Source organism: Strongylocentrotus purpuratus, unplaced genomic scaffold, assembly GCF_000002235.5.
Source record: "Strongylocentrotus purpuratus isolate Spur 01 unplaced genomic scaffold, Spur_5.0 spur5_contig_855, whole genome shotgun sequence".
Taxonomy (NCBI): Eukaryota; Metazoa; Echinodermata; class Echinoidea; order Camarodonta; family Strongylocentrotidae; genus Strongylocentrotus; species Strongylocentrotus purpuratus.
In genome coordinates this window covers 1,124,011-1,151,288 of record NW_022145563.1, presented here as the reverse complement: position 1 = coordinate 1,151,288, position 27,278 = coordinate 1,124,011, and the positions used below count along the sequence as shown (strand labels likewise).

At 40.3% G+C, this 27,278-nt stretch overlaps 1 protein-coding gene across 6 annotated transcripts in view; it reads left to right on the top strand.

Annotated features, from left to right (window-relative positions):
* The window catches only part of LOC115918226 (mucin-19-like), an 87,743-nt gene that overhangs the window by 20,317 nt on the left and 40,148 nt on the right, over positions 1-27,278 (top strand). For 2 of the 6 annotated variants that reach the window (XM_030996532.1, XM_030996525.1), the window contains exons 8-15: positions 281-12,070; positions 12,212-13,786; positions 14,531-14,658; positions 15,306-15,540; positions 16,998-17,079; positions 18,258-18,295; positions 19,289-19,564; positions 20,875-21,074. In XM_030996532.1, coding sequence (XP_030852392.1) covers positions 281-12,070; positions 12,212-13,786; positions 14,531-14,658; positions 15,306-15,540; positions 16,998-17,079; positions 18,258-18,295; positions 19,289-19,564; positions 20,875-21,074 — 14,324 coding nt within the window. The remainder of the gene's footprint in view (positions 1-280; positions 12,071-12,211; positions 13,787-14,530; positions 14,659-15,305; positions 15,541-16,997; positions 17,080-18,257; positions 18,296-19,288; positions 19,565-20,874; positions 21,075-27,278) is intronic. The other 4 variants (XM_030996547.1, XM_030996542.1, XM_030996553.1 and 1 more) reach the window with 4 other exon arrangements.

Here is a 27,278-nt window from a genome sequence, read left to right as displayed (position 1 = left end):
ATACATCTTTCTGTGCAAGTGTTTGTAACTTTACCGAGACTTGGCCAAATTTCTTATCATTTTGATGATTCCAGAACCTTGCAATACACACAGATTCTTATATGCTAGATGATCAACCTTTTCTGGTCGGTTCCACACCGTTTCTTTCACAATGCAATCGCATGACCAGTACTCAACTTCATCTTTAACATTGTCCCACACTTCTTCCTTTTAATGTGTACTTGAAAATATGACATGTCAAAGAACTGCGAATTGATTGACTATTTTGTTCTGATTCCAGGGCCTACGACTGCAGCACCAACTCCTCCATCAACCACAACTCAAGCACCAAGTACCACTGCACAACCGCCAAGTACCACCACTAAACCTCCAGATGCCACCACACAACCAGCAACTACTACTCAACCTCCAGGTACCACAACACAACCAGCAACTACCACTCAACCTCCAGGTACCACAACACAACCAGCAACTACCATTCAACCTGAAGGTACCACCACACAGCCAGCAGCTACCACTCAACCTCCAGGTACCACAACACAACCAGCAACTACCATTCAACCTCAAGGTACCACCACACAGCCAGCAGCTACCACTCAACCTCCAGGTACCACAACACAACCAGCAACTACCATTCAACCTCAAGGTACCACCACACAGCCAGCAGCTACCACTCAACCTCCATTTACCACAACACAACCAGCAACTACCATTCAACCTCAAGGTACCACCACACAGCCAGCAGCTACCACTCAACCTCCAGGTACCACAACACAACCAGCAACTACCATTCAACCTGAAGGTAACACCACACACCCAGCAGCTACCACTCAACATCCAGGTACCACAACACAACCAGCAACTACCATTCAACCTGAAGGTACCACCACACAGCCATCAGCTACCACTCAATCGCTAGGTACCACCACTCAACAAGCAACAACCATTCAACCAGAACGTACCACCACCCAATCAGCAACTACCACTCAATCAGCAGGTACCACTTCAGAACCAGCAACTACCACTCAACCCCCAAGTACAAGGACACTACCAGTAACTACCACCCAAATGCCTGATACTTCCACAACGCTACCAAATACAGAACCTGCCACGACTTCAGCAAGAGCTACCACAATATCAATGTCCACTACTCAAAATGTGCCTGCCAGCTCTACAAGTACTCGTCTTATGTCTACCTCATCAGCGACTACTATAGTGACAACAGAAAGTGTTCCGGAGACCTCTCCAGAGGGTAGACCTAGTACTCAAGGGGCCTCTAAGCCCACCTCAATATCCACAGGTGATCCTGCAACAAGTCCAACTGTTGTAGGCACAGAGCCATCTTCTACTGGTGAAATAACACCCAATCCACAAAGCACAGTTGTTACAGAGGCAGGTAGTACAGCAAGTGGAAACACAGCATCTACTGATTTGTCATCAGCAAGAACAACTGAAGAGTCAGGATCAAGTGCAATACAAACAGAGAGAACTGAATCAGAGGTTGGGTCCACATTGGGACAAACATCGCACTCTTTTTCAACCAAAGGTGGTGGAACAGGGTCACCAGATACTGCAGAACAGACCAGTTTTCTGCCAACTTCAGTTACAACTTCCAGCGTCATGGAAACAACTGAGGCAGGAAATCTTGGTACAACTTTTCAGAGTCAGACGACTGTTGTCAGTGACGGTCCCCAAGGAGCAACAACCCTTGGTGATCAATCGACCATATCTCAAACTACAGAGCAACAACAGCTAGTATCAACTATAAGGACAATGTTATCAACAGCTGCAACTGGAGGATTAACTACCGACTTCTCAGAAATCACCACTCAGTTTATTCCAATCTTTACTACATTAGAGGAAGCAGAAATGTCATCATTTGCTGTGACTGGAACATTTACCACTGTTGCTGAAGTGACTACTTTGGCAGCTGGAGGAACTACTAAAGCTGATGAAAGTACAACAGAACAAGGGATGGCAACCACTCGGGGAGATGACAGCGCTACAGTTTCTGAAGAGGCCACCACTCTTAATAATCTTGGTGTTACTAATGTAACATCAGGGTTAGAGGTATCTTCGTCAGGAGGAATAAGTGGACCTGAAACCACAACATTACTTTCTAGAGGTAGTACATCGACAAAATTGATGAGAACATCTGAGGCAGCAGGAGGATCTACCACTTCTCAAGAGGTTAACACAGTCACTGCAGTTAGAACTGTGACCTCTGAAGATCAAGCTACCACTTCAGCATCCGACGTGACCAGTACTGAAGCAAGAGCAACATCATCTGGCTCAGAGTATACCTCAACTGGAGATAATAGTCTTACAAGCATGGAAGCCACAATCACTTCTCAAAAGGGCAGCACAAGTAGTGCAGTAAGAACAGTTACCTCTGAAGATGAAGATACCACTTCAGCATTAGGTGTGACAGGTACTGAAGCAAGAGCAACTTCATCTGGCTCCTCTGGTGTAACCACTATTCAAGAGGCTGAAGTCACCTCATCACCTAGACAGGCAACTACAGAATCTAGTGGAACTACTGCATCTAAAGAAGGAAGTACATTATCTGGAGAAGCCACTACAGTTGGAGTGACCCCAGTTGAGATCACTTCTGAGAAAGCTACTTCACCATCTGAAGGGACCACTTCTGTTGTAGAAGGCACTACCACATTCAGAGAAACCATTGTCACAACTCTGGAAGCTGCATTAACTTCTAAGAGAGAGATGGCCACAACTGGAGAAGATCTTACGAGCTTGGGAGCCACAGACACTTCTCAAGAAGAAAACACAAGTAGTGCAGTAAGAACAGTGACCTCTGAATATGAAGATACCACTTCAACATTAGGTGTGACAGGTACTGAAGCAAGAGCAACCTCATCTGGCTCCTCTGGTCTAACCACTTTTGAAGAGGCTGAAGTCACCTCATCAGCTGGACAGGCAACTACAGGATCTAATGAAAGTACAGCATCAGAAGAAGGAAGTACAGTGACTGGGGAAGCCACTACAGTTGGAGTGACCCCAGTTGAGATCACTTCTGAGAAAGCTACTTCACCATCTGAAGGGACCACTTCTGTTGTAGAAGGCACTACCACATTCAGAGAAACCATTGTCACAACTCTGGAAGCTGAATTAACTTCCAAGAGAGAGATGGCCACAACTGGAGAAAATCTTACAAGTATGGAATTTAAAGTCACTTCTCAAGTGGGCAGCACAAGTAGTACAGTATTAACAGGTACGGAATCAAGAGCAACCACATCTGGGTCTTCTGGTCGAACCACTATTCAAGAGGCTGAAGTCACCTCATCAACTGGACAGGCAACCACAAGGTCTAGTGGAACTACGGCATCTGAAGAGGGAAGTACAGTGACTGGGGAAGCCACTACAGTTGTAGTAACCCCAGTAGAGATCACTTCTGAGAAAGCTACTTCACCATCTTCAGGGACCACATCTGTTGTAGAAAGCACCACATCTGTTGTAGAAGGCACTACCACATTAAGAGAAACCATTGTCACAACTCTGGAAACTAAATTAACTTCCAAGAGAGAGATGGCCACAACTGGAGAAGATCTTACGAGCTTGGGAGCCACAGTCACTTCTCAAAAGGGCAGCACAAGTAGTGCAGTAAGAACAGTGACCTCCGAATATGAAGATACCACTTCAACATTAGGTGTGACAGGTACTGAAGCAAGAGCAACTTCGTCTGGCTCCTCTGGTTTAACCACTATTCAAGAGGTCACCTCATCAGCTGGACAGGCAACTACAGAATCTAGTGGAAGTACTGCATCTAAACAAGGAAGTACAGCCATTGAGCAGGCTACTTCTAGTGCAACTACTGCATCTGAAGAAAGAATTACATTGACTGGGGAAGCCACTACAGTTGGAGTGACCCCAATGGAGATCACATCTGAGGAAGGTACTTCACCATCTGGAGGGACCACATCTGTTGTAGAAAGCACCACATCTGTTGTAGAAGGCACTACCACATTAGGAGGAACCATTGTCACAACTCTGGAAGCTGCATTAACTTCTAAGAGAGAGATGGCCACAACTGGAGAAGATCTTACGAGCTTGGGAGCCACAGACACTTCTCAAGAAGAAAACACAAGTAGTGCAGTAAGAACAGTGACCTCTGAATATGAAGATACCACTTCAACATTAGGTGTGACAGGTACTGAAGCAAGAGCAACCTCATCTGGCTCCTCTGGTCTAACCACTTTTGAACAGGCTGAAGTAACCTCATCAGCTGGACAAGCAACTACAGAATCTAGTGGAACTACTGCATCTAAAGAAGGAAGTACAGTCATTGAACAGGCTACTTCTAGTGGAACTACGATACCTGTAGAGGGAAGTACGATCATTGAAGAAGCCTCTACAGTTCGGATGACCACAGTAGAGATCACTTCTGAGGAAGCTACTTCATCAGCTAAAGGGATCACATCTGTGGCAGAAGACACTTCTACCTTGGAGGTTACCCAAGTTACAACTCTTGAAGTTGCCTCTCAACCTGTAAGCACTGTAGAGACTTCAAGGCAAACTACATCGGGAGATATAAAAACTACTTTGGGAGAGTTTACACACTTGGAAACAGGAGTTTCTGCTGGTTCAGAGAGTATTACACCAGTCGACACTACCAGTACCACAGATGTTTCAGGGACAACCAGAGAAAATGAGGTGTCAACTAATGCTGAAGCGACCACACCTGAAGGAGACACATATACATATACTCCCTCAACAGAAAATACTGTCTCTTCTGAAGCTGTTACTTCACCAGCAGCACAAGTCACAACATCAGAAGCAGAAGCCTCAACATCAGTAGAAGGCACTATGTCTACCAGAGTAACAGCAAGTTTTGCACCTGATAATGCTAGCATTGTAACAGATATGACATCAAATGCAGGTAGCAATGCAACACTTGTCCCTGCAACAGAAAAAGACTCAACTACGTTATTAGAGGAAGCCACTTCTCAGGAAGAAATTACTGCTTCAGTTACATCAATTACTGTTCTTTCAACAGAAAGTGGAACAACGGAAGGGACATCACCAGAAATTCCATCAAGTCCTACAGATATCACTTCTGGCTCTACTGAGACATTTAGTATTGCACCGGTAACTTCTCAATACCAGTCTACGACAGAGGAAGAGGAAAAGGTAACATCAAGACTGGTATATAGCACAACTGGGATTCCTGAAACACCTCTAGGTACCACATCAGCCTACCAATCTTCCACAGAGGTAGAGGAACTTACTGAAGCAGTTAAACCCACAACTTTTGAGGAAGAAATGACATCACATTACCAGTCTACAACAAAGGGAGTTACTGAGACAGTAAGAACTACACCTTTTGAAGAAGAAATTACAGAGCCTGAAAAAATGACAACAGACTTTACTGAGACACCTGGTGCTGGTAAAGCAACTTCACAGTACAATTCTACAACAGAGGAAGATACTGATGCAATAAGAACTACATATTTTGATGAAGAGTTAACATCGCAGTACCAGTTAACCACAAGGGAAGAGGAAGTTACTGAATTAATAAGGACTACACCTTTTTTTGAGGAAGAGGCAACACCAAGTTCTGCAGACATCACATCAAATTTTACTGGAACACCTGGACCTGGAACTTCACAATTCCAGTCTACAACAGGGGAAGTTACTGAAGCTGTAAAAACTACACCTTTTGAGGAAGAAGTAACATCACAATACCAGTCTACAACAGAAAAGACTACTGAAACATCACAAACCACAGCATTTGCTGAAGATGTAACAACCGAGTTAAGTGAGACACCTGGTGGAACTTCACAGTATCAGTCTACAACAGAGAAAGCTACTGAATCTACTCCCACCCGGGAAGAAGAAGTAACAGAAGCAGTAAGAACTACATATTTTTTAGAAGAAGAAGCGACATCACAAGACCTGTCTTCAACAGAGAAAGTTAGAACCACAACTTTTGGTGAAGAAGTAACAACATCTTCTGACAAAGTAACAACTGAGTTATATAAGGCAACTGATGTTGGAACTGGAACCTCTGAAGACCAGTCTACGATAGAACAGTCAACAATAGAACAAGTAACTGAAGTAGTAGAAACCACTAGCTTTGTTGAGGAAGTAACAACAAAGCCAGAAGAAATGACAACCGAATTTACAGAAACAACAGGTGCTGTAACAGAGGAATTTACTAAATCAGTTACAACCACACTTTTTGAGGAAGAGGTAACATCACATTACCAGTCTACAACAGAGGAAGTTACTGAAGCTGTAAGAACCACAAGATTTGGTGATGAAGTAACAACGAAGTCTGAAGAGATGGCTACAGAATTTATTGAGACACCCAATATTGGAACTGGAACTTCACAATACCAGTCCACAACAGAAGAAGTTACTGAAGCAAGTACACCATTTGAGGTCACTCCTCAATCCAAATCTACCACAGAGGAAGCTACAGAACCAATAAGTGCCACAGGTTTTGTCGAAGAAGTGACAACAGAGTCAGAACAAATGACAGCTCAATTAACAGTGACAACTGGTGTTGCTGTCACAGAGGAAGGGGTAACATCGGAATTTGAATCTACCACAGAGGAAACTACAGAACCTGTGAGCACTACAACTTTAGTTGAAGTAACAACAAAATCCGAAAAAATTACTGCTGAATTTACAACCACCACCGATGTTGGAACTGGGACATCACAAGACCGGTTTACTACTACTACTGAAGAAGTTACTGGTTCGGTCCTAACCACATCTTTTGTGGGAGAGGAAACTTCGCAATCGAACTCCAGCACAGGACAAGCTACAGTGCCAGTAACAACCACAAGTCTTGTTGAAGTAACAACAGAGTCTGATGATATGACAACTGATTTTACAGAGACACCTGGTGTCGAAACTGAAGAAGCTACAGAACATGTAAGAACAACAAGCTTGGTTGAAGTAACAACAGAGTCTGATAAAATATCAACTGAATTTACAGAGACAACAAGTGTTGACACAGAAGAAGCTACAGAAGCAGTAAAAACGACAGGTCTTGTTGAAGTAACATTTTCTGAGGAAACGACAACTGAATTTACAGAGACACCTGGTGTTGACACAGAAGAACCTACAGAACCAGTAAAAACCACAGGTCTTGTTGAAGTAACAACATTTTCTGAGGAAATGACAACTGAATTTACAGAGACACCTGGTGTTGACACAGAAGAAGCTACTGAACCAGTAAGAACAACAAGCCTTGTTGAAGTAACAACAGAGTCTGGGAAAACGACAACTGAATTAACAGAACCAACAAGTGTTGAAACAGAAGAATCTACAGAACCATTAAGAACCACAAGCCTTGTTGATGTAACAACAGAGTCTGAGAAAACGACAACTGAATTTCCAGAGACAACAAGTGTTGACACAGAAGAAGCTACTGAACCAGTAAGAACAACAAGCCTTGTTGATGTAACAACAGATTCTGAGAAAATGACAACTGAATTTCCAGGGAAAACAAGTGTTGACACAGAAGAAGCTACTGAACCAGTAAGAACAACAAGCCTTGTTGATGTAACAGATTCTGAGGAAATGACAACTGAATTTCCAGAGACAACAAGTGTTGACACAGAAGAAGCTACAGAACCAGAAAGAACAACAAGCCTTGTTGATGTAACAACAGAGTCTGAGAAAACGACAACTGAATTTACAGAGACACCTGGTGTTGAAACTGAAGAAGCTACAGAACCAGTGAGAACAACAAGCCTTGTTGATGTAACCACAGATTCTGAGGAAATGACAACTGAATTTACAGAGACAACAAGTGTTGACACAGAAGAAGGTACAGAACCAGAAAGAACAACAAGCCTTGTTGAAGTAACGACAGAGTCTGAGAAAACGACAACTGAATTTACAGAGACAACGGGTGTTAACACAGAAGAAGCTACAGAACCAGTAAGGACCACAGATCTTGTTGAAGTAACAACAGATTCTGAGGAATTGACAACTGAATCTACAAAATCAACAAGTGTTGACACAGAAGAAGCTACAGAACCAGTGAGAACAACAATCCTTGTTGATGTAACAACAGAGTCTGATGATATGACGACTGAATTTACAGAGGCAACAAGTGTTGACACAGAAGAAGCTACAGAACCAGTGAGAACAACAAGCCTTGTTGATGTAACAACAGATTCTGAGGAAATGACAACTGAATTTCCGGAGACAACAAGTGTTGAAACTGAAGAAGCTACAGAACCAGTAAGAACCACAGGTCTTGTTGAAGTAACAACAGGTTCTGAGGAAATGGCAACTGAATTTACAGAAACACCTGGTGTTGAAACTGAAGAAGCTACAGAACCAGTAAGAACAACAAGCCTTGTTGATGTAACAACAGATTCTGAGGAAATGACAACTGAATTTCCAGAGACAACAAGTGTTGAAACTGAAGAAGCTACAGAACCAGTGAGAACAACAAGCCTTGTTGATGTAACCACAGATTCTGAGGAAATGACAACTGAATTTACGGAGACAACGGGTGTTAACACAGAAGAAGCTACAGAACCAGTAAGGACCACAGATCTTGTTGAAGTAACAACAGATTCTGAGGAATTGACAACTGAATTTACAAAATCAACAAGTGTTGACACAGAAGAAGCTACAGAACCAGTGAGAACATCAATCCTTGTTGATGTAACAACAGAGTTTGATGATATGACGACTGAATTTACAGAGACAACAAGTGTTAACACAGAAGAAGCTACAGAACCAGTGAGAACAACTAGCCTTGTTGATGTAACAACAGATTCTGAGAAAATGACAACTGAATTTCCAGAGACAACAAGTGTTGACACAGAAGAAGCTACTGAACCAGTAAGAACAACAAGCCTTGTTGATGTAACAACAGATTCTGAGGAAATGACAACTGAATTTCCAGAGACAACAAGTGTTGACACAGAAGAAGCTACAGAACCAGTGAGAACAACGAGCCTTGTTGATGTAACAACAGATTCTGAGAAAATGACAACTGAATTTACAGAGACACCTGGTGTTGAAACTGAAGAAGCTACAGAACCAGTAAGAACAACAAGCCTTGTTAAAGTAACGACAGAGTCTGAGAAAACGACAACTGAATTTCCAGAGACAACAAGTGTTGACACAGAAGAAGCTACTGAACCAGTAAGAACAACAAGCCTTGTTGATGTAACAACAGAGTCTGAGAAAACGACAACTGAATTTACAGAGACAACAAGTGTTGACACAGAAGAAGCTACAGAACCAGAAAGAACAACAAGCCTTGTTGAAGTAAAGACAGAGTCTGAGAAAACGACAACTGAATTTACAGAGACAACGGGTGTTAACACAGAAGAAGCTACAGAACCATTTAGGACCACAGATCTTGTTGAAGTAACAACAGATTCTGAGGAATCGACAACTGAATTGACAGAGACAACAAGTGTTGACACAGAAGAAGCTACAGAACCAGAAAGAACAACAAGCCTTGTTGATGTAACCACAGATTCTGAGGAAATGACAACTGAATTTACAGAGACAACAAGTGTTGACACAGAAGAAGCTACAGAACCAGTGAGAACAACAATCCTTGTTGATGTAACAACAGAGTCTGATGATATGACGACTGAATTTACAGAGACAACAAGTGTTGACACAGAAGAAGCTACAGAACCAGTGAGAACAACGAGCCTTGTTGATGTAACAACAGATTCTGAGAAAATGACAACTGAATTTACTGAGACACCTGGTGTTGAAACTGAAGAAGCTACAGAACCAGTAAGAACCACAGGTCTTGTTGAAGTAACAACAGGTTCTGAGGAAATGGCAACTGAATTTACAGAAACACCTGGTGTTGAAACTGAAGAAGCTACAGAACCAGTGAGAACAACAAGCCTTGTTGATGTAACCACAGATTCTGAGGAAATGACAACTGAATTTACAGAGACAACAAGTGTTGACACAGAAGAAGCTACAGAACCAGAAAGAACAACAAGCCTTGTTAAAGTAACGACAGAGTCTGAGAAAACGACAACTGAATTTACAGAGACAACGGGTGTTAACACAGAAGAAGCTACAGAACCAGTAAGGACCACAGGTCTTGTTGAAGTAACAACAGATTCTGAGGAATTAACAACTGAATTGACAGAGACAACAAGTGTTGACACAGAAGAAGCTACAGAACCAGAAAGAACAACAAGCCTTGTTGAAGTAACGACAGAGTCTGAGAAAACGACAACTGAATTTACAGAGACAACGGGTGTTAACACAGAAGAAGCTACAGAACCAGTAAGGACCACAGGACTTGTTGAAGTAACAACAGATTCTGAGGAATTGACAACTGAATTTACAAAATTAACAAGTGTTGACACAGAAGAAGCTACAGAACCAGTGAGAACAACAATCCTTGTTGATGTAACAACAGAGTCTGATGATATGACGACTGAATTTACAGAGGCAACAAGTGTTGACACAGAAGAAGCTACAGAACCAGTGAGAACAACGAGCCTTGTTGATGTAACAACAGATTCTGAGAAAATGACAACTGAATTTACAGAGACACCTGGTGTTGAATCTGAAGAAGCTACAGAACCAGTAAGAACCACAGGTCTTGTTGAAGTAACAACAGAGTCTGAGAAAATGACAACTGAATTTACAGAGACACCTGATGTTGAAACTGAAGATGCTACAGAACCAGTAAGAACCACAGGTCTTGTTGAAGTAACAACAGAGTCTGAGAAAACGACAACTGAATTAACAGAGACACCTGGTGTTGAAACTGAAGAAGCTACAGAACCAGTAAGAACAACAAGCCTTGTTAAAGTAACAACAGAGTCTGATGATATGACGACTGAATTTACAGAGACAACGGGTGTTAACACAGAAGAAGCTACAGAACCAGTGAGAACAACAAGCCTTGTTGATGTAACAACAGAGTCTGATGATATGACGACTGAATTTACAGAGACAACGGGTGTTAACACAGAAGAAGCTACAGAATCAGTGATAACAACAAGCCTTGTTGAAGTAACAACAGAGTCTGATAAAATGTCTACTGAATTTACAGAATCAACAAGTGTTGAGGCAGCTACAGAGTTGGTAACAAAATCACCATTCCAGTCTACAACAGAGCAGTCTACTGAAGAAGTAAGGAGTACACCGCTTGAGAAAGAAGTAACTTCGCAATATTCAACTAGTGAAGTGGAAGTTACTGGAGCAGCAAAGAGTACTACTGTTTTTGAGGAAGTAACAACAAATCCAGTAGGAATTATGACAAGTACCACTCAGGGTGACAAAATTACTACTGAGGAAATTGTAACAACAGTAGATGTAAATCCATCATCGCGAGGACCATCAGGCTCAACAGAAGCTCCTGTAGCATCTACAGGTAGTCTTGCCTCTACGATGGAAGCTGAAAAGACAACTCAAGGTGAAAGTACCTCTACCAAGGGAACAGTTACAACAGTAAAAATAAATCCTTCATCTGAGGGACCAGGAGCATCTACAGATGTAGTAGTTGTTACCACAAGAATAGTTGCTTCTACTGAAGAGGATGTAACCACCACTCAAGGTGAAGGTGCTACTACAGAGGAAACAGTTACAACAGTACAAGTAAGCCTTTCATCTGAGGTACCACTAGGATCTACCAATGTTCCTTTAGCTACCACAAGAGGTGCTGTCTCTACAGCAGAATCTACAAGCACCACTGACTTTGAAAGTGCTACCACCAAGGAAACGGGCACAACTAGACAAACAAACCCTTCAACTGACAGACCAGAAGGATCTACAGAATCTCCTGTAACTTCTACAGGTGGTGTTGCTTCTACAGTTGTAGCTAAAGGAACCACTCAAAGTGAAGGTACTACGACCAAAGGAACAGCTACAACTAGACAAACAAACCCTCCCACTGAGGAACCAGCAGGTTCTACAGAAGCTCCTTCATCTGAGGGACCAGTGGGATCTACAAAAGTTACTGCAGCTTCTACAGACAACGTTGCTTCTACACAGGAACCTGTAGGAACCACCCAAGGTGAAAGTGTTACAACCAAAGAAATGGCTACAGCCAGACAAACGACCTCTGCCACCGAGAGACCAGTAGGTTCTACAGAAGCTACTGCAGCTTCTACAGAACATGTTGCTACTACACAGGAACCTGAAGGAACCACCGAAGGTGAAAGTGGAACCACCAATGAAATGGCTACAGCCAGACAAACAACCCCTATCATTGAGAGACCAGTAGGTTCTACAGAAGCTACTGTAGCTACCACAATAGTTGTTGCTACTACACAGGAACCTGAAGGAACCACCAAAGGTGAAAGTGGTACTACCAATGAAATGGCTACAGCCAGACAAACTAACCCCGGCACTGAGGGACCATTCGGATCTACAATAGTTACTGCAGCTTCTACAGAACATGTTGCTACTACACAGAAACCTGTAGGAACCACCCAAGGTGAAAGTGTTACAACCAAAGAAATGGCTACAGCCAGACAAACGACCTCTGCCACCGAGAGACCAGTAGGTTCTACAGAAGCTACTGTAGCTACCACAATAGTTGTTGCTACTACACAGGAACCTGAAGGAACCACCCAAGGTGAAAATGTTACCACCAAAGACATGGCTACAGCCAAACAAACGACCTCTGTCACTGAGAGACCAGTAGGTTCTACAGAAGCTACTGTAGCTACCACAATAGTTGTTGCTACTACACAGGAACCTGAAGGAACCACCGAAGGTGAAAGTGGAACCACCAATGAAATGGCTACAGCCAGACAAACAACCCCTATCATTGAGAGACCAGTAGGTTCTACAGAAGCTACTGTAGCTACCACAATAGTTGTTGCTACTACACAGGAACCTGAAGGAACCACCCAAGGTGAAAGTGAAACCACCAATGAAATGACTACAGCCAGACAAACAACCCCTATCACTGAGAGACCAGAAGGTTCTACAGAAGCTACTGTAGCTACCACAATAGTTGTTACCACTACACAGGAACCTAAAGGAACCACCCAAGATGAAAGTGGTACCACCAAAGAAATGGCTACAGCCAAACAAACGACCTCTGTCACTGAGAGACCAATAGGTTCTACAGAAGCTACTGTAGCTACCACAATAGTTGTTACCACTACACAGGAACCTAAAGGAACCACCCAAGATGAAAGTGGTACCACCAAAGAAATGGCTACAGCCAAACAAACGACCTCTGTCACTGAGAGACCAATAGGTTCTACAGAAGCTACTGTAGCTACCACAATAGTTGTTGATACTACGCAGGAACTTAAAGGAACCACCCAAGTTGAAAGTGGTACCACCAAAAAAATGACTACAACCAGTCAAACAAAACCTGCAACTGACAGTCCAGTAGGTTCTACAGAAGCTACTGTAGCTACCACAATAGTTGTTGCTACTACACAGGAACCTAAAGGAACCACCCAAGGTGAAAGTGGTACTACCAGAGAAATGACTACAGCCAGACAAACGACCTCTGTCACTGAGAGACCAATAGGTTCTACAGAAGCTACTGTAGCTACCACAATAGTTGTTACCACTACACAGGAACCTAAAGGAACCACCCAAGATGAAAGTGGTACCACCAAAGAAATGGTTACAACCAGACAAACAAAACCTGCAACTGACAGTCCAGCAGGATCCACAAAAGCTTCCTCAGGAACCACTAGAGATCACCAAGCAACAACCAGTCCACAATCCAGAACTACCAGTGAATCAGATGGAACAACAACATCTTCTCCCTCCTTCACCACTTCACAGACGATGAATATGACAAACATAACAAGTCCAGTACCTGTGCCATGTAAGTCTGTGATTATTTTCTGTATCTTATGATAATAGAAATATTGGTTCTCCTCTAATCATGAAGGAGATTGCAAGGGAATTGTCTAAGTTAGATATACAACAGGCACTACAAAAGGTGTGTTCATTGAACAACTCTTGTTTGACACTTGTTGCAATATACTATTCTGAAGTATTGTTATAACGCATAAATTAAAAGGAGTCATGTCAGTGCCAGCAATCATATTGAAAGTTCTGCAGGGATTGCCACTTCATATTTTAACCGCCACCAATAAGTGTTTATAAAATCATTCTTTTTATTGTTAGCACGATTTGTCTTTATACCTAGTATATCTTGATTGGTGAAATTTGCATGTACGTAGATATCCATCTAAAGATTCAATATTGATGAAAAATTTCAAAGATTCAAAACATATAATTGACAACCAACAGAGTACTAGAATTAAAAATTGTGGTTATTTTCAGACTGATAGTTTCTGTTAGATTGGTCATCAACCTTTGATCAGAGATTGTTGTTCTGTACCCACCTATCTCCTCTGTTTTTGATTATTGACTTCTTCTTCCATTTTGAGTATATACCTCTTTACAGACTATTATCGTACTATACTGGGGTGTGTGCAGGTGGACCACTTCACCGGGGTTTCCCCCTACTCTTAAATGAATAGTGCAGTGGGTTCTTAATGTGCTTTACGCTTTATGCTTTACTTCATTATTTTCTCTTCCATCTATCGCCATCGATTTGCAGATACCGAGGTGGTAAGAGCTACGGCTACAATTCTGGAATTGAATGGGGATGAAGCCTTTCTTTCGGTGCCACTTCAAGACCCTACAAACCCAGTCTTCCTCAACTTCCAAGCGGCCCTCTGCAATGCAGTAAGTCACAAGAACAGGAATTGAACAAAAAACAATATCTTGTTTTCATCTATGTTTGCGTTTCAGACAAGATTTAGAATTATTATTCAGTATTTAAAATATAATGATGCAAATTCTGCTCAGGAGAGTAAGTCATGGACAAATCAAATACTGAACAAAATATTGCTCTGCATAATAGGGGATATTATTGGGATCACCTGGATATTAAAGTCCTCTGGTTACTGACCTGTAAAGCAAATTTGCTACAGTAACTTCCTCTCTATAGAGATGTCTTCTATTGCTTCGCTCGAACAATGTTTCTAATTCAACATTCAAACCTTTGTTGAAATACTGCCTTCCTTTTACCAGGACAGATTCTCTTATATCTCTTACGATGTGACTCAGATGATTATACATCTCATCCATTGATATTTGCTGAGGGCATTTTTTGGTCACAGATATAGGGTTGGAACTTGGGCTGCTATTTTGTTTTAGGTTAGGTTAAGAGTAATGTACACGTACATGCATTGTGTAGAGTCAAGAAGTTAGGAATTCATTCATGAAAGTGCATGCATTGCGACTCTACATGTATGGTAGCTCTCAAGTGAAAAACAGAGCATCAACATCGTTATTATCCATGTCTCATCCATGATTCTTTCTGTCTCCAGCTGTTTGAATACTTCCAAGACTTGTCCTTCGATACAAACGGCATCCAGTGCAGTGTTACGAACCTAGTGAATGGCAGCATTATCGCATCCGTAGAGTTTAACGTGACAGACGTCAATCAGGAGGGGGCGCTAGTCACTGCAGAAAACATCTTCAATGCCCAGTTCATGTCCGAAGCGTTTCTGATCGACTCGAGGAGCAGGAATGTCTTTACATTTGCACGCTTCTTGGTGGACGGTGAGTTAACAATGTAGCATTGATGGTTTTTTCTTCTTTTTTTTCTTCTCTCTTTACCTCATACAAGGCATTTTATTACTTTATATCATTTTTACAACATTGCATATAGAGTTTGATCAACAGACTGATAAAATTAAATAGATAGAAAAAAAAGAAAGTGGAAGAGAAAGATCACGGCATGAATAGAAATGCGTTAAAGGCTCAACTAAGAAAGATACATCTTGATATTACTTATTACTTTTCTTGGTTTCTGTATTGCCAATTGACATAAAACATAAAAAATCGCTTTTGAAAGTCATCCAAATTGAATGACTTGATATTTATAAAACTGTTTTGACAAACATTTCAAGTTCAAAGAGATAGCATAGACATGCTCTCATAGATTAACTGGTAATGAAAGACAAACATACGGTACTCTCAAATTATTGAATGGTATGATAGATTGCTGGAGGCACTGTCGTTTAGCGAGTCAGTCTCTCAGCTTTCACTCAAGATCAGGCTGGAGAATAGAGATGTCGTGGTCGAGTGGATACGTCGCCGGACTGTCGATCACAAGTCCGCGGTTCGAGTCCCGTCGCAGCACTAATGTCCTTTGGCAAAACATTGATCTACATTTGCCACATTCTACCCAGGCGATGTAAATGGGCACCTTGCAGGAATTAATTCCTTGAAATGCTAGAGCGCCGTAATGGCAGCCGTGCTAAAGCCAGGGTAATAATTGGGATCCCTCTGTGCCTCGGAATAGTTTACTAGATCGATGGCGCATAACAAATGCTGTATATTATATCCTTATACAAGGCTTCTCATCCATATTTGTACATGTAATAGACCAGTTCATGGTTAGCACATTACTCTGCAATGACCCTGAATATCCACAGATCTTCAAAACATGAAGAGGTCCCACTTTGTACATTGTGAAATAATCACTCCTACAGCGATGGAAGTGCTACATAAATAGCCTTTGTTTCCCCTTTTTAAAGAATACTTCCACCTGTGTATCATGGAGTGCACTGAATGTGCATGAATGAATAATGAATACATAACTTTCATGAACACGTATCCAGTATTTCGTCTCCGTGTATTTCAAAATTTGTTCTGCAATGACCTTTATCTGCTCATGCTCAGACTACAACCGTGAACTGGCTTATTGTACAGTGTGTTTTCTTTGCCAGTGTATTAGGGAAAAGAAGATAATGGTGACACAAATCTATTGGGATGTAGATATCAAAAGGGGAAACTTGTGAGGGGAAGAACGTGTGCTATAAAACTGTCCTGGATCTTTGCATATTGTTACAGTGTGCTATTTTGTACAGTTGCATGTTCATCATTGTAAATGCATGTTGGCCAGAATTTTGTAATAATGCATGTTAAGACAATTACCTCACGTCACAAGAAACTTTTTTGTTTATTTACATGAAGCGTTATTATTTATATATATTTTATTATTATATTTTCAGGTGTAGATGTATGTGGGCTAGAGACACCTTGTCTCAATGGAGGGACTTGTCATGGACTTGGCTACAATTCATTCATGTGTCTGTGAGTAATCAAATGGTCACTACTTGTACATGAGTACTGGTTACTGTAGAGGAATGGGTGAAAAATCACTGGTCCTATTGAACAAATATAATGTAGGCAACTATGTTAGTAATATATACACCAATGTCAAAATCTCTTTGTCTTATTTTTTTCTGTAAAGTGGTATTTAGAAATCAATTATTTAATATTTTGATTTGTCAGCCAAGCCAGATTGTTAACTGTGGCAGTCAGTAGGAGGTACATGTATATACTGGTTTTAATTAATTAATAAAAAAGGAAAACTATTGATACCTCCTTGTATTTGGGGGGAGGGGGGCTCATAATCAAAAATGGTGAGCAAAAGTACTGCTACCCGATGTATTTATGAGCCTAACGTTAGATACTGGTGATCTATTAATCATCATTGTACTGATTTTATGCACCTTTTATGTATTGTATATATAATGATTTTGTTGTTTCCCATCCATGATATTTTCTGAGTGTCGGTGTCCTTGAAAGCAAACTGTTGTGTAGGATGGTGGTGGTGGTTATTTCCCTGGCTGCTAAGAAAGCATAAATGCTTGTTAGTAAGCAACCAGATGTCCGACGGCTTTAGGTCCTCTCCGAGGGACCTGCTAATGAGGATTAATGCCTTACCAAAGGGCACTAGCGCATCGACTTGGTTTCGAACCCGGGTAACCGGATTATGAGACCACTGCTCTACCAACTGAGCTACCGCGCCTCCTCGATGGAGACCCAGAGTCCTAATCATCTACCTTAGATCATATATCTCAGGATCCGGTAACTTTAATGTCTCAGATTCTGAAACAAAATCCTGGATTTAGCTCATGCTGCAATCATAATTATAAACCTTTAGGTCAGTCAGGAACCCCATGACTTTTACAAGCCGATCGCCTGTCTGATTATCAAGATATTTATGATTGGAAATCGAAACTAAATTTTGCGTTTTCCTAACGGTTTTCATAACAATACAGTCTATTGGGGAAAACAATATGGTAAAACCGGTCACTCAAAGATTTTTACTTTTTTGAGGCACTTCTTGATAATTTTGAAGCGCAATTTTTTAGGGCTTCAATATTACACCATATCACAGACACTGATAAGACGTCGGGCCGTGCATCTCAGATTTAACATTGTTAAACGATACCAATGATTTACTCATCTTCATGTCTATGCAGGTGTCCTGATGGATGGTCGGGTGATACGTGTGAAAATGGTGAGATTTTTCAATTTTTAACTTATATTGTTGAAGAGGGTTATACAGTAAAACCTGTCTAAAGCGACAGGGTTCTTAGCAAACAAGTGGCCTCTGTAGTGGCCTTTGTAGACAGGTGGTCTTCGTAGACTGGTTCCTTTAGTACATGATTCAATGAGAAACCATTTTTAAGGGAAAAAACAAATGTGGCCTTTGTAGACAGGTGGTCTTTGTAGACAGGTGGTCTCTAAAGCAGGTTTGACTGTACAAGGGTTCCCAAAAGTGCACAACATATTTGGTATGCTTTCCAAGTTTGGGGACATCAGAAAGCGAAATTACCATTTGTAAATTCTCCCTGACAAGGATGGTGATAAATGCTTTAGATATTCTAAACCATTTCAATGGAAAGCTGCTATGCTAGTTTACCCAATTTGGAGGAAGTATGGATACTTTTTTGCTAAGAATTTAACCCTGATTAAAACTTTTGCACCTGTCCATGATACTGTGAACTCTGTGTGCTATGTATTGAATCTTTAGACTGCCACATTCTTTCAATTACATGATCCATATCAAGTAGATTGTGTGGCAAATTAACTGTAGCAGTCCTTTCTTAGTCCCTTTGGTTGACTAAAGTGAGTGAGAATAGAGTGATTAAAAGTTATATTCATTCCAGTCGATGGTTTGTATTTATGTTTAATATGCAGTTTGTAAATAGACCGTTTTACCTACATATTCAAATTGATGGATGTTTCTTTCCTGGGGACCTAGGGACGAGGTATTCCATTATTCTGTTATTAATAAATGAACTACAATACTTGGAATTCAGTTTGCATATATCACTTGTTGCTATGCAGGGTTAGCCTCAGGCAAGCTTTTGGGTTGTCAAGAATAACTTTTCTTTAAACACTATGCACAAAATTTGGATATGTAAGTAAACTGGTCTTTTGAACAAAGCTTAAGTCTCAAACATCCTTTATCAATCTATCCATTGAGATATCCTTCTTGCCAATGCAGAGTTCCTCATCGTCTTGGAAGTCATTGACACGAGGGACACCATGGTCGACCTGGCCTGGAACTTTCTCGATGCAGACAACTTAGTTGCCTTCGTCCTTGAGTACAGGAGATCCGAGGAAGACTTGTGGACGTTGTCCACCCTCATCAGCAAATCCGAGAGAGAGTACACCATCTCCGGCCTGGATCCAAGCACGCTGTACTTTGTCCGACTTCTTGGATTTTTCACCGAGGAAACCAAGGTGATCTCTTTCCAGAAGGCCTTTATAACAACTGAAGGTGAGAAAGCGCTAGAAACATCAAATATAATGAGATATGAATAATAATGATATTCTTTTCTTTTCTACCTCATACTGTATCGTAGTGTGATTTAACTTATCCATGTACTTTTAAAGGACTTTGTATACATCATGATAAGAACCAGTAAGTAACTCTTTTGTGAGGTGCATGCAAAATAGCAATAAGGAGATTGAAAGAAAACTACATAGGATGTTCATGTAATATACAAAATTTGTCAAGCTTCTTAAAGTAATCACTGATGGGAAGATGATAGTTGATCATTATTTTTTTGAGGATACAGTCAAACCTGTCTATAGCAACCGCCCAAGGAATACACAAAAAGTGGTCTTTTTAGACATGTTCCTTTAGTACATGTTTCAATAAGAAACCTTTTTTAACGGAAACAAAAAATGTGGTCATTGTAGACAGGTGGTCACTAAAGCAGGTTTGACTGTACATGTATCTATGTATATATAGCAGCATCATACATATGTTAACAGAATATAGACTGTAATAGAGGATATATCACATTGCACCTGTGAGTCATATAGTAATGAAGTAATTGCCTTAAACAATATTGAAACATGCATCCTTTTTTCAGTGAGATCATTTTCTCATTTTCCATCATACAGCGGTATTAGAATACATAGAATACATACTGTAGCAGCATCATACTTACGTAAACAAAATATAGACAGTAGGAGGAGGCGCGATAGCTCAGTTGGTAGCGCAGTGGTCTCGTAATCCGGTGACCCGGGTTCGAAACCAAGTGGATGCACTAGTGCCCTTTGGTAAGGCATCAACCCTCATTACCAGGTCCCTCGGAGAGGACCTAAAGCCGTCGGCCGTCTTGTTGCTTAATACTAACAAGCTTTTATGCTTTCTTAGCAGCCAGGTAAAATAACCACCACCACCACCACAGTAATAGAGGATATATCACATTGCACCTGAATGTCATATAGTAATGAAGTAATTGCCTTAAACAATATTGAAACATGCATCCTTTTTATCAGTGAGATAATATTCTCATTTTCCATCATACAGCGGTCATAAGAATACATATACTGTAGCAGCATCATACTTACGTTAACAAAATACAGAGAGTAACAGAGGATATATCAAATTGCACCTGTAAGTTATATGACAAAGCACTAATATCTTTTGGCAAGATATTAACCTACACTTGTTACTCTCCACCCAGGTGTTGAGCATTATATAAAAGCTGAATATTATTATTATTATTATTATTATTATTATTACATGCATCCGTTTTTATCAGTGAGATCATTTTCTCCATTTCCATCATACAGCGGACAATGTTCCAGACACTGGTCAATCCATCACACCCCAGGGGTATTCCAGTTCCGTTCTCATCTGGATTCTTGTGGTTGTCGCCCTCATTGCTTTTGTTCTCTTCATCTTCGTGGTCGTGATGGTCTATCGACGTCGTCATGACTCTGTGACCTTACCCTTCAGGGACTTCAAGGGGCGCTTTGCAGTCGGAGTTAGGGTAAGTGCAAGATGGTTACCCTTCTTTGCTTTTTAAATTATTATTATTATTATTATTACTTATACTGCGCTTTTCCCTTAAAGGTAATACAAAGTTTTGGTATGGGGTTATGAATTTGGTTCATATGAACATATTGGAAGCATATGCGATCCTACAATATTCAGTGATCGTTTGCGCGGATGAAATCGAGTCTAAAGTGATGAAATTGTAATAATAAACTGATTATGTTGTATAGCTCCCTCTAAAGGTCAATATATTAATTTAGCTATAAAACAATGTTTCTTGACTAAAGTCGACCGATTGGTTATTCCCGTTTGGAAATTATATATATCACAACTACATATTTTGAGATTTACATGGTCACAGCTGTAAATTGTAAGGCCGTAGGCCTTATTTGAAATTCAACAAAATTTACCGGGAGCACCGGTAAAGTTTTATATTCAATTTATCTCAAAAGCAAAAGTATTTTAGGGGTTAAATTTTCTAGTGCTTATAACACATCCACAGGGGCATCCAAATATATCAAAGTTGTAAAGAATCACTATCCAGCCAAATTTTACAATTTCCCAAAACTTTGTATTACCTTTAAGGCCCAAAATTCACAGTGAATGAAAATCAAAATTACACAAATACATATAATAAGAAAAACAACTTGAAACTGCAAAAAAAAAAGTATTTTAAAGGCCTTTCTGAAGGTAATAATGATGAGTTTGTGTTCAGAAATTTGTTGCTTATTATTTTGTTGTTTTGTTATGGGGATTAATTGTTACCTCTTGTAATCTCTAGGTGTTCTAAAACATGTTGACATCGTCTACAGGATTTGGATGATTCCTGTATTGGGTTTTGTAGAATGAGAGAAGTCAGTCATTGAGTAAATGAAGCAGCAAAGTCAATTCAAACATGATTACTTTCTGTTTAGCTTTTACGCAATATCATAATTTGTTTGAAGACCTTAAATACTATCATTTTACCATGGATTTATTCATTTTTAATATTTTATGATAGAGGAATGTCCATATTGTGTTTTCTGATTCTTTTGCTCTGTATTTTTGCAACCATATCTTTATTCTTTATAGAAAATAGTTCTATAATTAGCTCTGTTTGCCACAAGAGGGCTTACTACTGTTGCACACTGCATAAACCTTGGCACTGTAAAAAATGCATAACTACATTGTGATTTAGTGTGTAGTCTGCTGACTAATGGCCACTAGAGGGCAGACTTCAACTAAATCTCAAAAGAGTGACAATAAGTTAAATTTTTTGATACAATGCAGTGACGGGTTTTTACCAATTGTGTAAACATTGGTTGTATGGAGCTTTGAACAATCGCGTTGAAGAAAGAGTAAAGAGAAACCGCCCATGGGCAAATAATCCGCTACTTTTGTGAGCCAGCTACAATACAATAAGAATTAGCCCATGACTAAACGAATGAATGGAACAAAAAATGCACTTCTGAAACAAAATATACATGCTGCAAATTGATTGTAACAGCCTGACACACTTGAATATTTACTCAACATTTAGCTTTCTATACTCGAGTAAGAAAGTCTATAAATTTTGAAGTTGTTCTTTTATCAAAGTAATATGGAATTGGTTGTTTGAAGTTGGAAGGGATTCAGTCAAGAAGTTGAGATGTACAAATATTTCTGGGTACGTATCATCTACAAGTTTGCAGGCATCATCTGTGTTCTGAAGATTTTTTTATGTATTCCGGATTGTAACAATTGCTGGATGGCTTTTGGCTTAAAGTGTCTTGATGTTCAAGCAAAGTCATTTTGGGTTTTGAAAAAAGTTTTTAAAACCAGAAAAGGAAAAATTCATCATTATTTCCTGTCATAAAAGTATATGTGGATATGAATTGAGTTCTGGGAATGTTTTTCAGAGGTGCCAAGAAAAAAGGTATTCAATGTTCATTCGATGCTGGTATTTTATGTCAAATGGTGACACTTTGACCCATTTTTATACAAGATTTGCCCCAAAACTTGATTTTCTGTAGAAGGAATGTTTGAAAATCACTTAGCTTATTAATTTAATATTTAAAAATTTGTTTTTCATTTTATGTATAGTAATAGAAAGTCTGCATATTTTGTTGCCACAGGATACAGTACTAGTTTTTAAAAAAAATTGAAGAGGGAAGGAGAGAGACAAGAGTAATAGAGGTAGAGAGTGAGAGAGAGAGAGAGAGAGAGAGAGAGAGAGAGAGAGAGAGAGAGGGAGAGAGAGGGAGAGAGAGAGAGAGAGAGAGAGATATGTGTATGAAATGACCTTGAGGTCACCAACAAATAATCTACTTTAATTGATAATACAGGGATTTTTACACTTAAATCTTTATATGCCACACAAATAATCTCCCATTGCGACAAAGTATTTATCATGGGGTATAGAAACACCAAAGGCTTCAAGGTGAGTGAACTGTTCCCACCGCAATATTAATTTATACTAGAGGTAAAAGGATATTCATGGTGCTAATTAAGACCGGATTTTGAGTTATTTTGCAAAATCATTGTGTTACAAAAAGTAATCCTTCCCTCAATTTTGTGCGAAAATGCATGCATGTTGCAAAGAAACAACCATGCAGAGAAGTGAAGAAAGCAAGCAAAATGTTAAACCTTGATGTGAAGAACAATGTCGTGACAAACTTATTTTGGGCAAAAACTATAAGTTTCTGTGGCCCCAAGGAGCTTGTTACCACAATAATTCACTGACTTTTTGGATATTGTCTGTGTTAATTAAAATAAAAAAATGAATGCCCTTCTGGCTCTCATCAAGCAGTATGCTCTAGCTACTCTGAGATATACATGTGTAAAAATGTGGGGTGGGTAGAAGGGAATCTTTGTCATTACGACACTTTTTCAGAAGGAAGTGGGCTAACAGTGAACTAATACATGAACAAATGAAAGTATGTCTTAATCTCCTCGTTCCAAATATTCTTTTCAAATGTTTGAAAAATGACTACGTCATAATATGATTTTTTTTCTTCATGCAAAAGTGCACCAACATTCTTCCCATTTCAAAAGCCTGGTGCATGATGGAATGTGGTAAACATAAAACGGTGTTCAGGGGAAAAAATTGTCGAAATGAAATTATAAAGGAGTAATGATCTATGAGTTTTGACACACCTTCCAAGTTCATGGAGTATAATCTCAAAACCGAATACCCTCATGTTATAGGATCAGGGGCCCGTTTCACAAAACTTGTCATCAGTGACAAATGGCAGGCTATGTTCTAAGCTACTGAAATCCTTGCTTCTGATTGGTTATCAGCAAATTTGTCACTGATATTTGTCATTTGTCATTGAAAAAAGGCTTTGTGAAACGGGTCCCAGATTAATGATACTTGGCTGTGCCCTGACAAAGCGATAGTACTTTATTTCATTGTTTGGGTTTCGAGCCATTATACTTATGATATTCAAGAGTACTTCTGTACAGAATGAACATATATACACTCTATATTAAGTTATGAAAAACCTGTGACAAGCCTGACTGGACTCTGTACATGCATGCACCTGCACTGGTATTAACTCCAAGTTAATGTTCCATGCCGGCCTTGACATCAACTATTTCATTTACACCCATAGGAAAGAAATGAGCCTGCCGCATACTCCTGCGGCAGACTTGCCGCAGATCTGCAGCAGACCTGCCGCAGACAGTCATCTTTTTCACATGCAAATTAGTTTTGCCGCAGACTTGCCGCAGACTTGCCGCATACTATTTCAGTATGATGAAGAGTCTGCGGCAGGTCTGCCGCAGACTTGCTGCAGACCTGCCGCATACTCTTTCAGTATGATGAAGAGTCTGCGGCAGGTCTGCCGCAGACTTGCCGCATACTCTTTCAGTATGATGAAGAGTCTGCGGCAGGTCTGCCGCAGACTTGCCGCATACTCTTTCAGTATGATGAAGAGTCTGCGGCAGTTCTGCCGCAGACTTGCCGCATACTCTTTCAGTATGATGAAGAGTCTGCGGCAGGTCTGCCGCAGACTTGCTGCAGACTTGCCGCATACTCTTTCAGTATGATGAAGAGTCTGCGGCAGGTCTGCCGCAGACTTGCTGCAGACCTGCCGCAGACTCTTCGTCATGAATATTCATATCTCATATAGACCTGCTGCAGACCTGCCGCATACTCTTTCATATCCAGTACGTGGCAATAGAGTATGCATGTAGAAGAACCAGTGATAAACTGATTGATACTTCATAATCGATATTGGCAATATCGAAATTACCAATTAGGTAATACCAATATATATATATTACCAATTAGGTATATTCTATTCTCAATTGTATTAACTTCATCACATTGATCATTTGAAGTGTATTCAAGAGTAACATTTAAAGTGACACAGGCTTGTACACATATATATATACTAAATATGTATATTGTTTCTTGGTTAGTAATCATAGTTTCTTGGTTAGTAATCAATATATCTATTGCTTAAACGTGAATGTAATTGTAACATGATCAGACAAAATAATCTATTGGTTAATAATGGCAAAAGAAAAATAGAAATCACAAAAATGATGTGCATTGTCTTAATTTGCTTAACAAATCATGATAAATGTATTTTTCTGTCACACGTGTAAAGTAATAATGAATATGCATGAGATGATTGGTTTCAATTGGCCCTATTAGACTTTAATGGGATTTCCTGTGGCAGACCTGCTGCAGACTGTTCCTGTGGCGTACTGGTATGCGGCAAGTCTGGAGCTAAGTTTCATCCTGCCGCAGATCTGCCGCAGACTGTTCCTGTGGCATACTAGTATGCGGCAAGTCTGGAGCAAAGTTTCATCCTGCCGCAGATCTGCCGCAGACTGTTCCTGTGGCATACTAGTATGCGGCAAGTCTGCAGCAAAATTTCATCCTGCCGCAGATCTGCCGCAGACTGTTCCTGTGGCATACTAGTATGCGGCAAGTCTGGAGCAAAGTTTCATCCTGCCGCAGATCTGCCGCAGACTGTTCCTGTGGCATACTAGTATGCGGCAAGTCTGCAGCAAAGTTTCATCCTGCCGCAGATCTGCCGCAGACTGTTCCTGTGGCATACTAATATGCGGCAAGTCTGCAGCAAAATTTCATCCTGCCGCAGATCTGCCGCAGACTGTTCCTGTGGCATACTGGTATGCGGCAAGTCTGCATCAAAATTTCTTTCTGCCGCATACTTCGGCATACTCTTTGCCGCAGACTAAAAGTCTGCGGCAGGTCTGCGGTAGATCTGCGGCAGGTCTGCGGCAGGTCTGCGGCATACTTTTCACTTTCCTATGGGCATGTATGTTCTGTAATCCTTAAAGCCCCACTGCATGCAGAAGTTGGCCAGGAGGTATTAGACCTCCCTGCATGGTCACTGACAGGTGGTTATATATCTCATCAAATCAGGATCATGGGGGACCAATGGTCACCGATTAGGCATTGTTTGCTATATAGAGGGCGCAAGTAGCTATAAGTAGTACAGTGGGGCTTTAATTGACTTATAAGAAACATAGGGGGGGGGGTCCCCTTTTAATATTACATGTTCCTTCCATATGCATGACTCTACATTATATTTAGGGAGGAGCTTCCCCAATGAACTGTTTCTTCATGTACATATATCACTGGTTTGACTCGTGATATGTATACAAACAGGGTGTGATCTTCAAATGTACTGATGTGTGCAGAGTTTTCAAAATGTACACATCTTTTTATGACAGAGTAATGGAGACACACATTTAACATGGAGAAGAGTACACTATATGAGAGGACATACTGAAGTACAACGTGTCTGCTCATTATCTTGCACAACATTTGTGTCACTGTGCATGGAATAAAAGATATGAGCTTGGATTCAAAAACTAAACATTTGAACAGCAACTTCCCCTATTTTTTACCATCGACTTGTAAATCAATTTCTATAATTCTTTGTAACAATATATAACAATTTCTCTAACATGCAATTTCATTTTTGTAAGGAATAAGAAATTGGAAATGGTAATTGATTCAAAGGAAAATGCAACACATGGACTGATTTTCTACGGACATTAAAAGTGTCAGATTATGCTATGAAATGTACAGAATGAAGCAAGTTTTGTAAATACAACAAAAAATCCTCAAAAGTTGGGGGGGGGGGGTTCAGTGGCATTTCAGAAGCAAGAAACGATTGTTGTATGTCACACAGTTAGTCATACTAATAGAACATGCTCCTAGACTTTGAAACCTGTACATTAATGCAATCTCAAATAG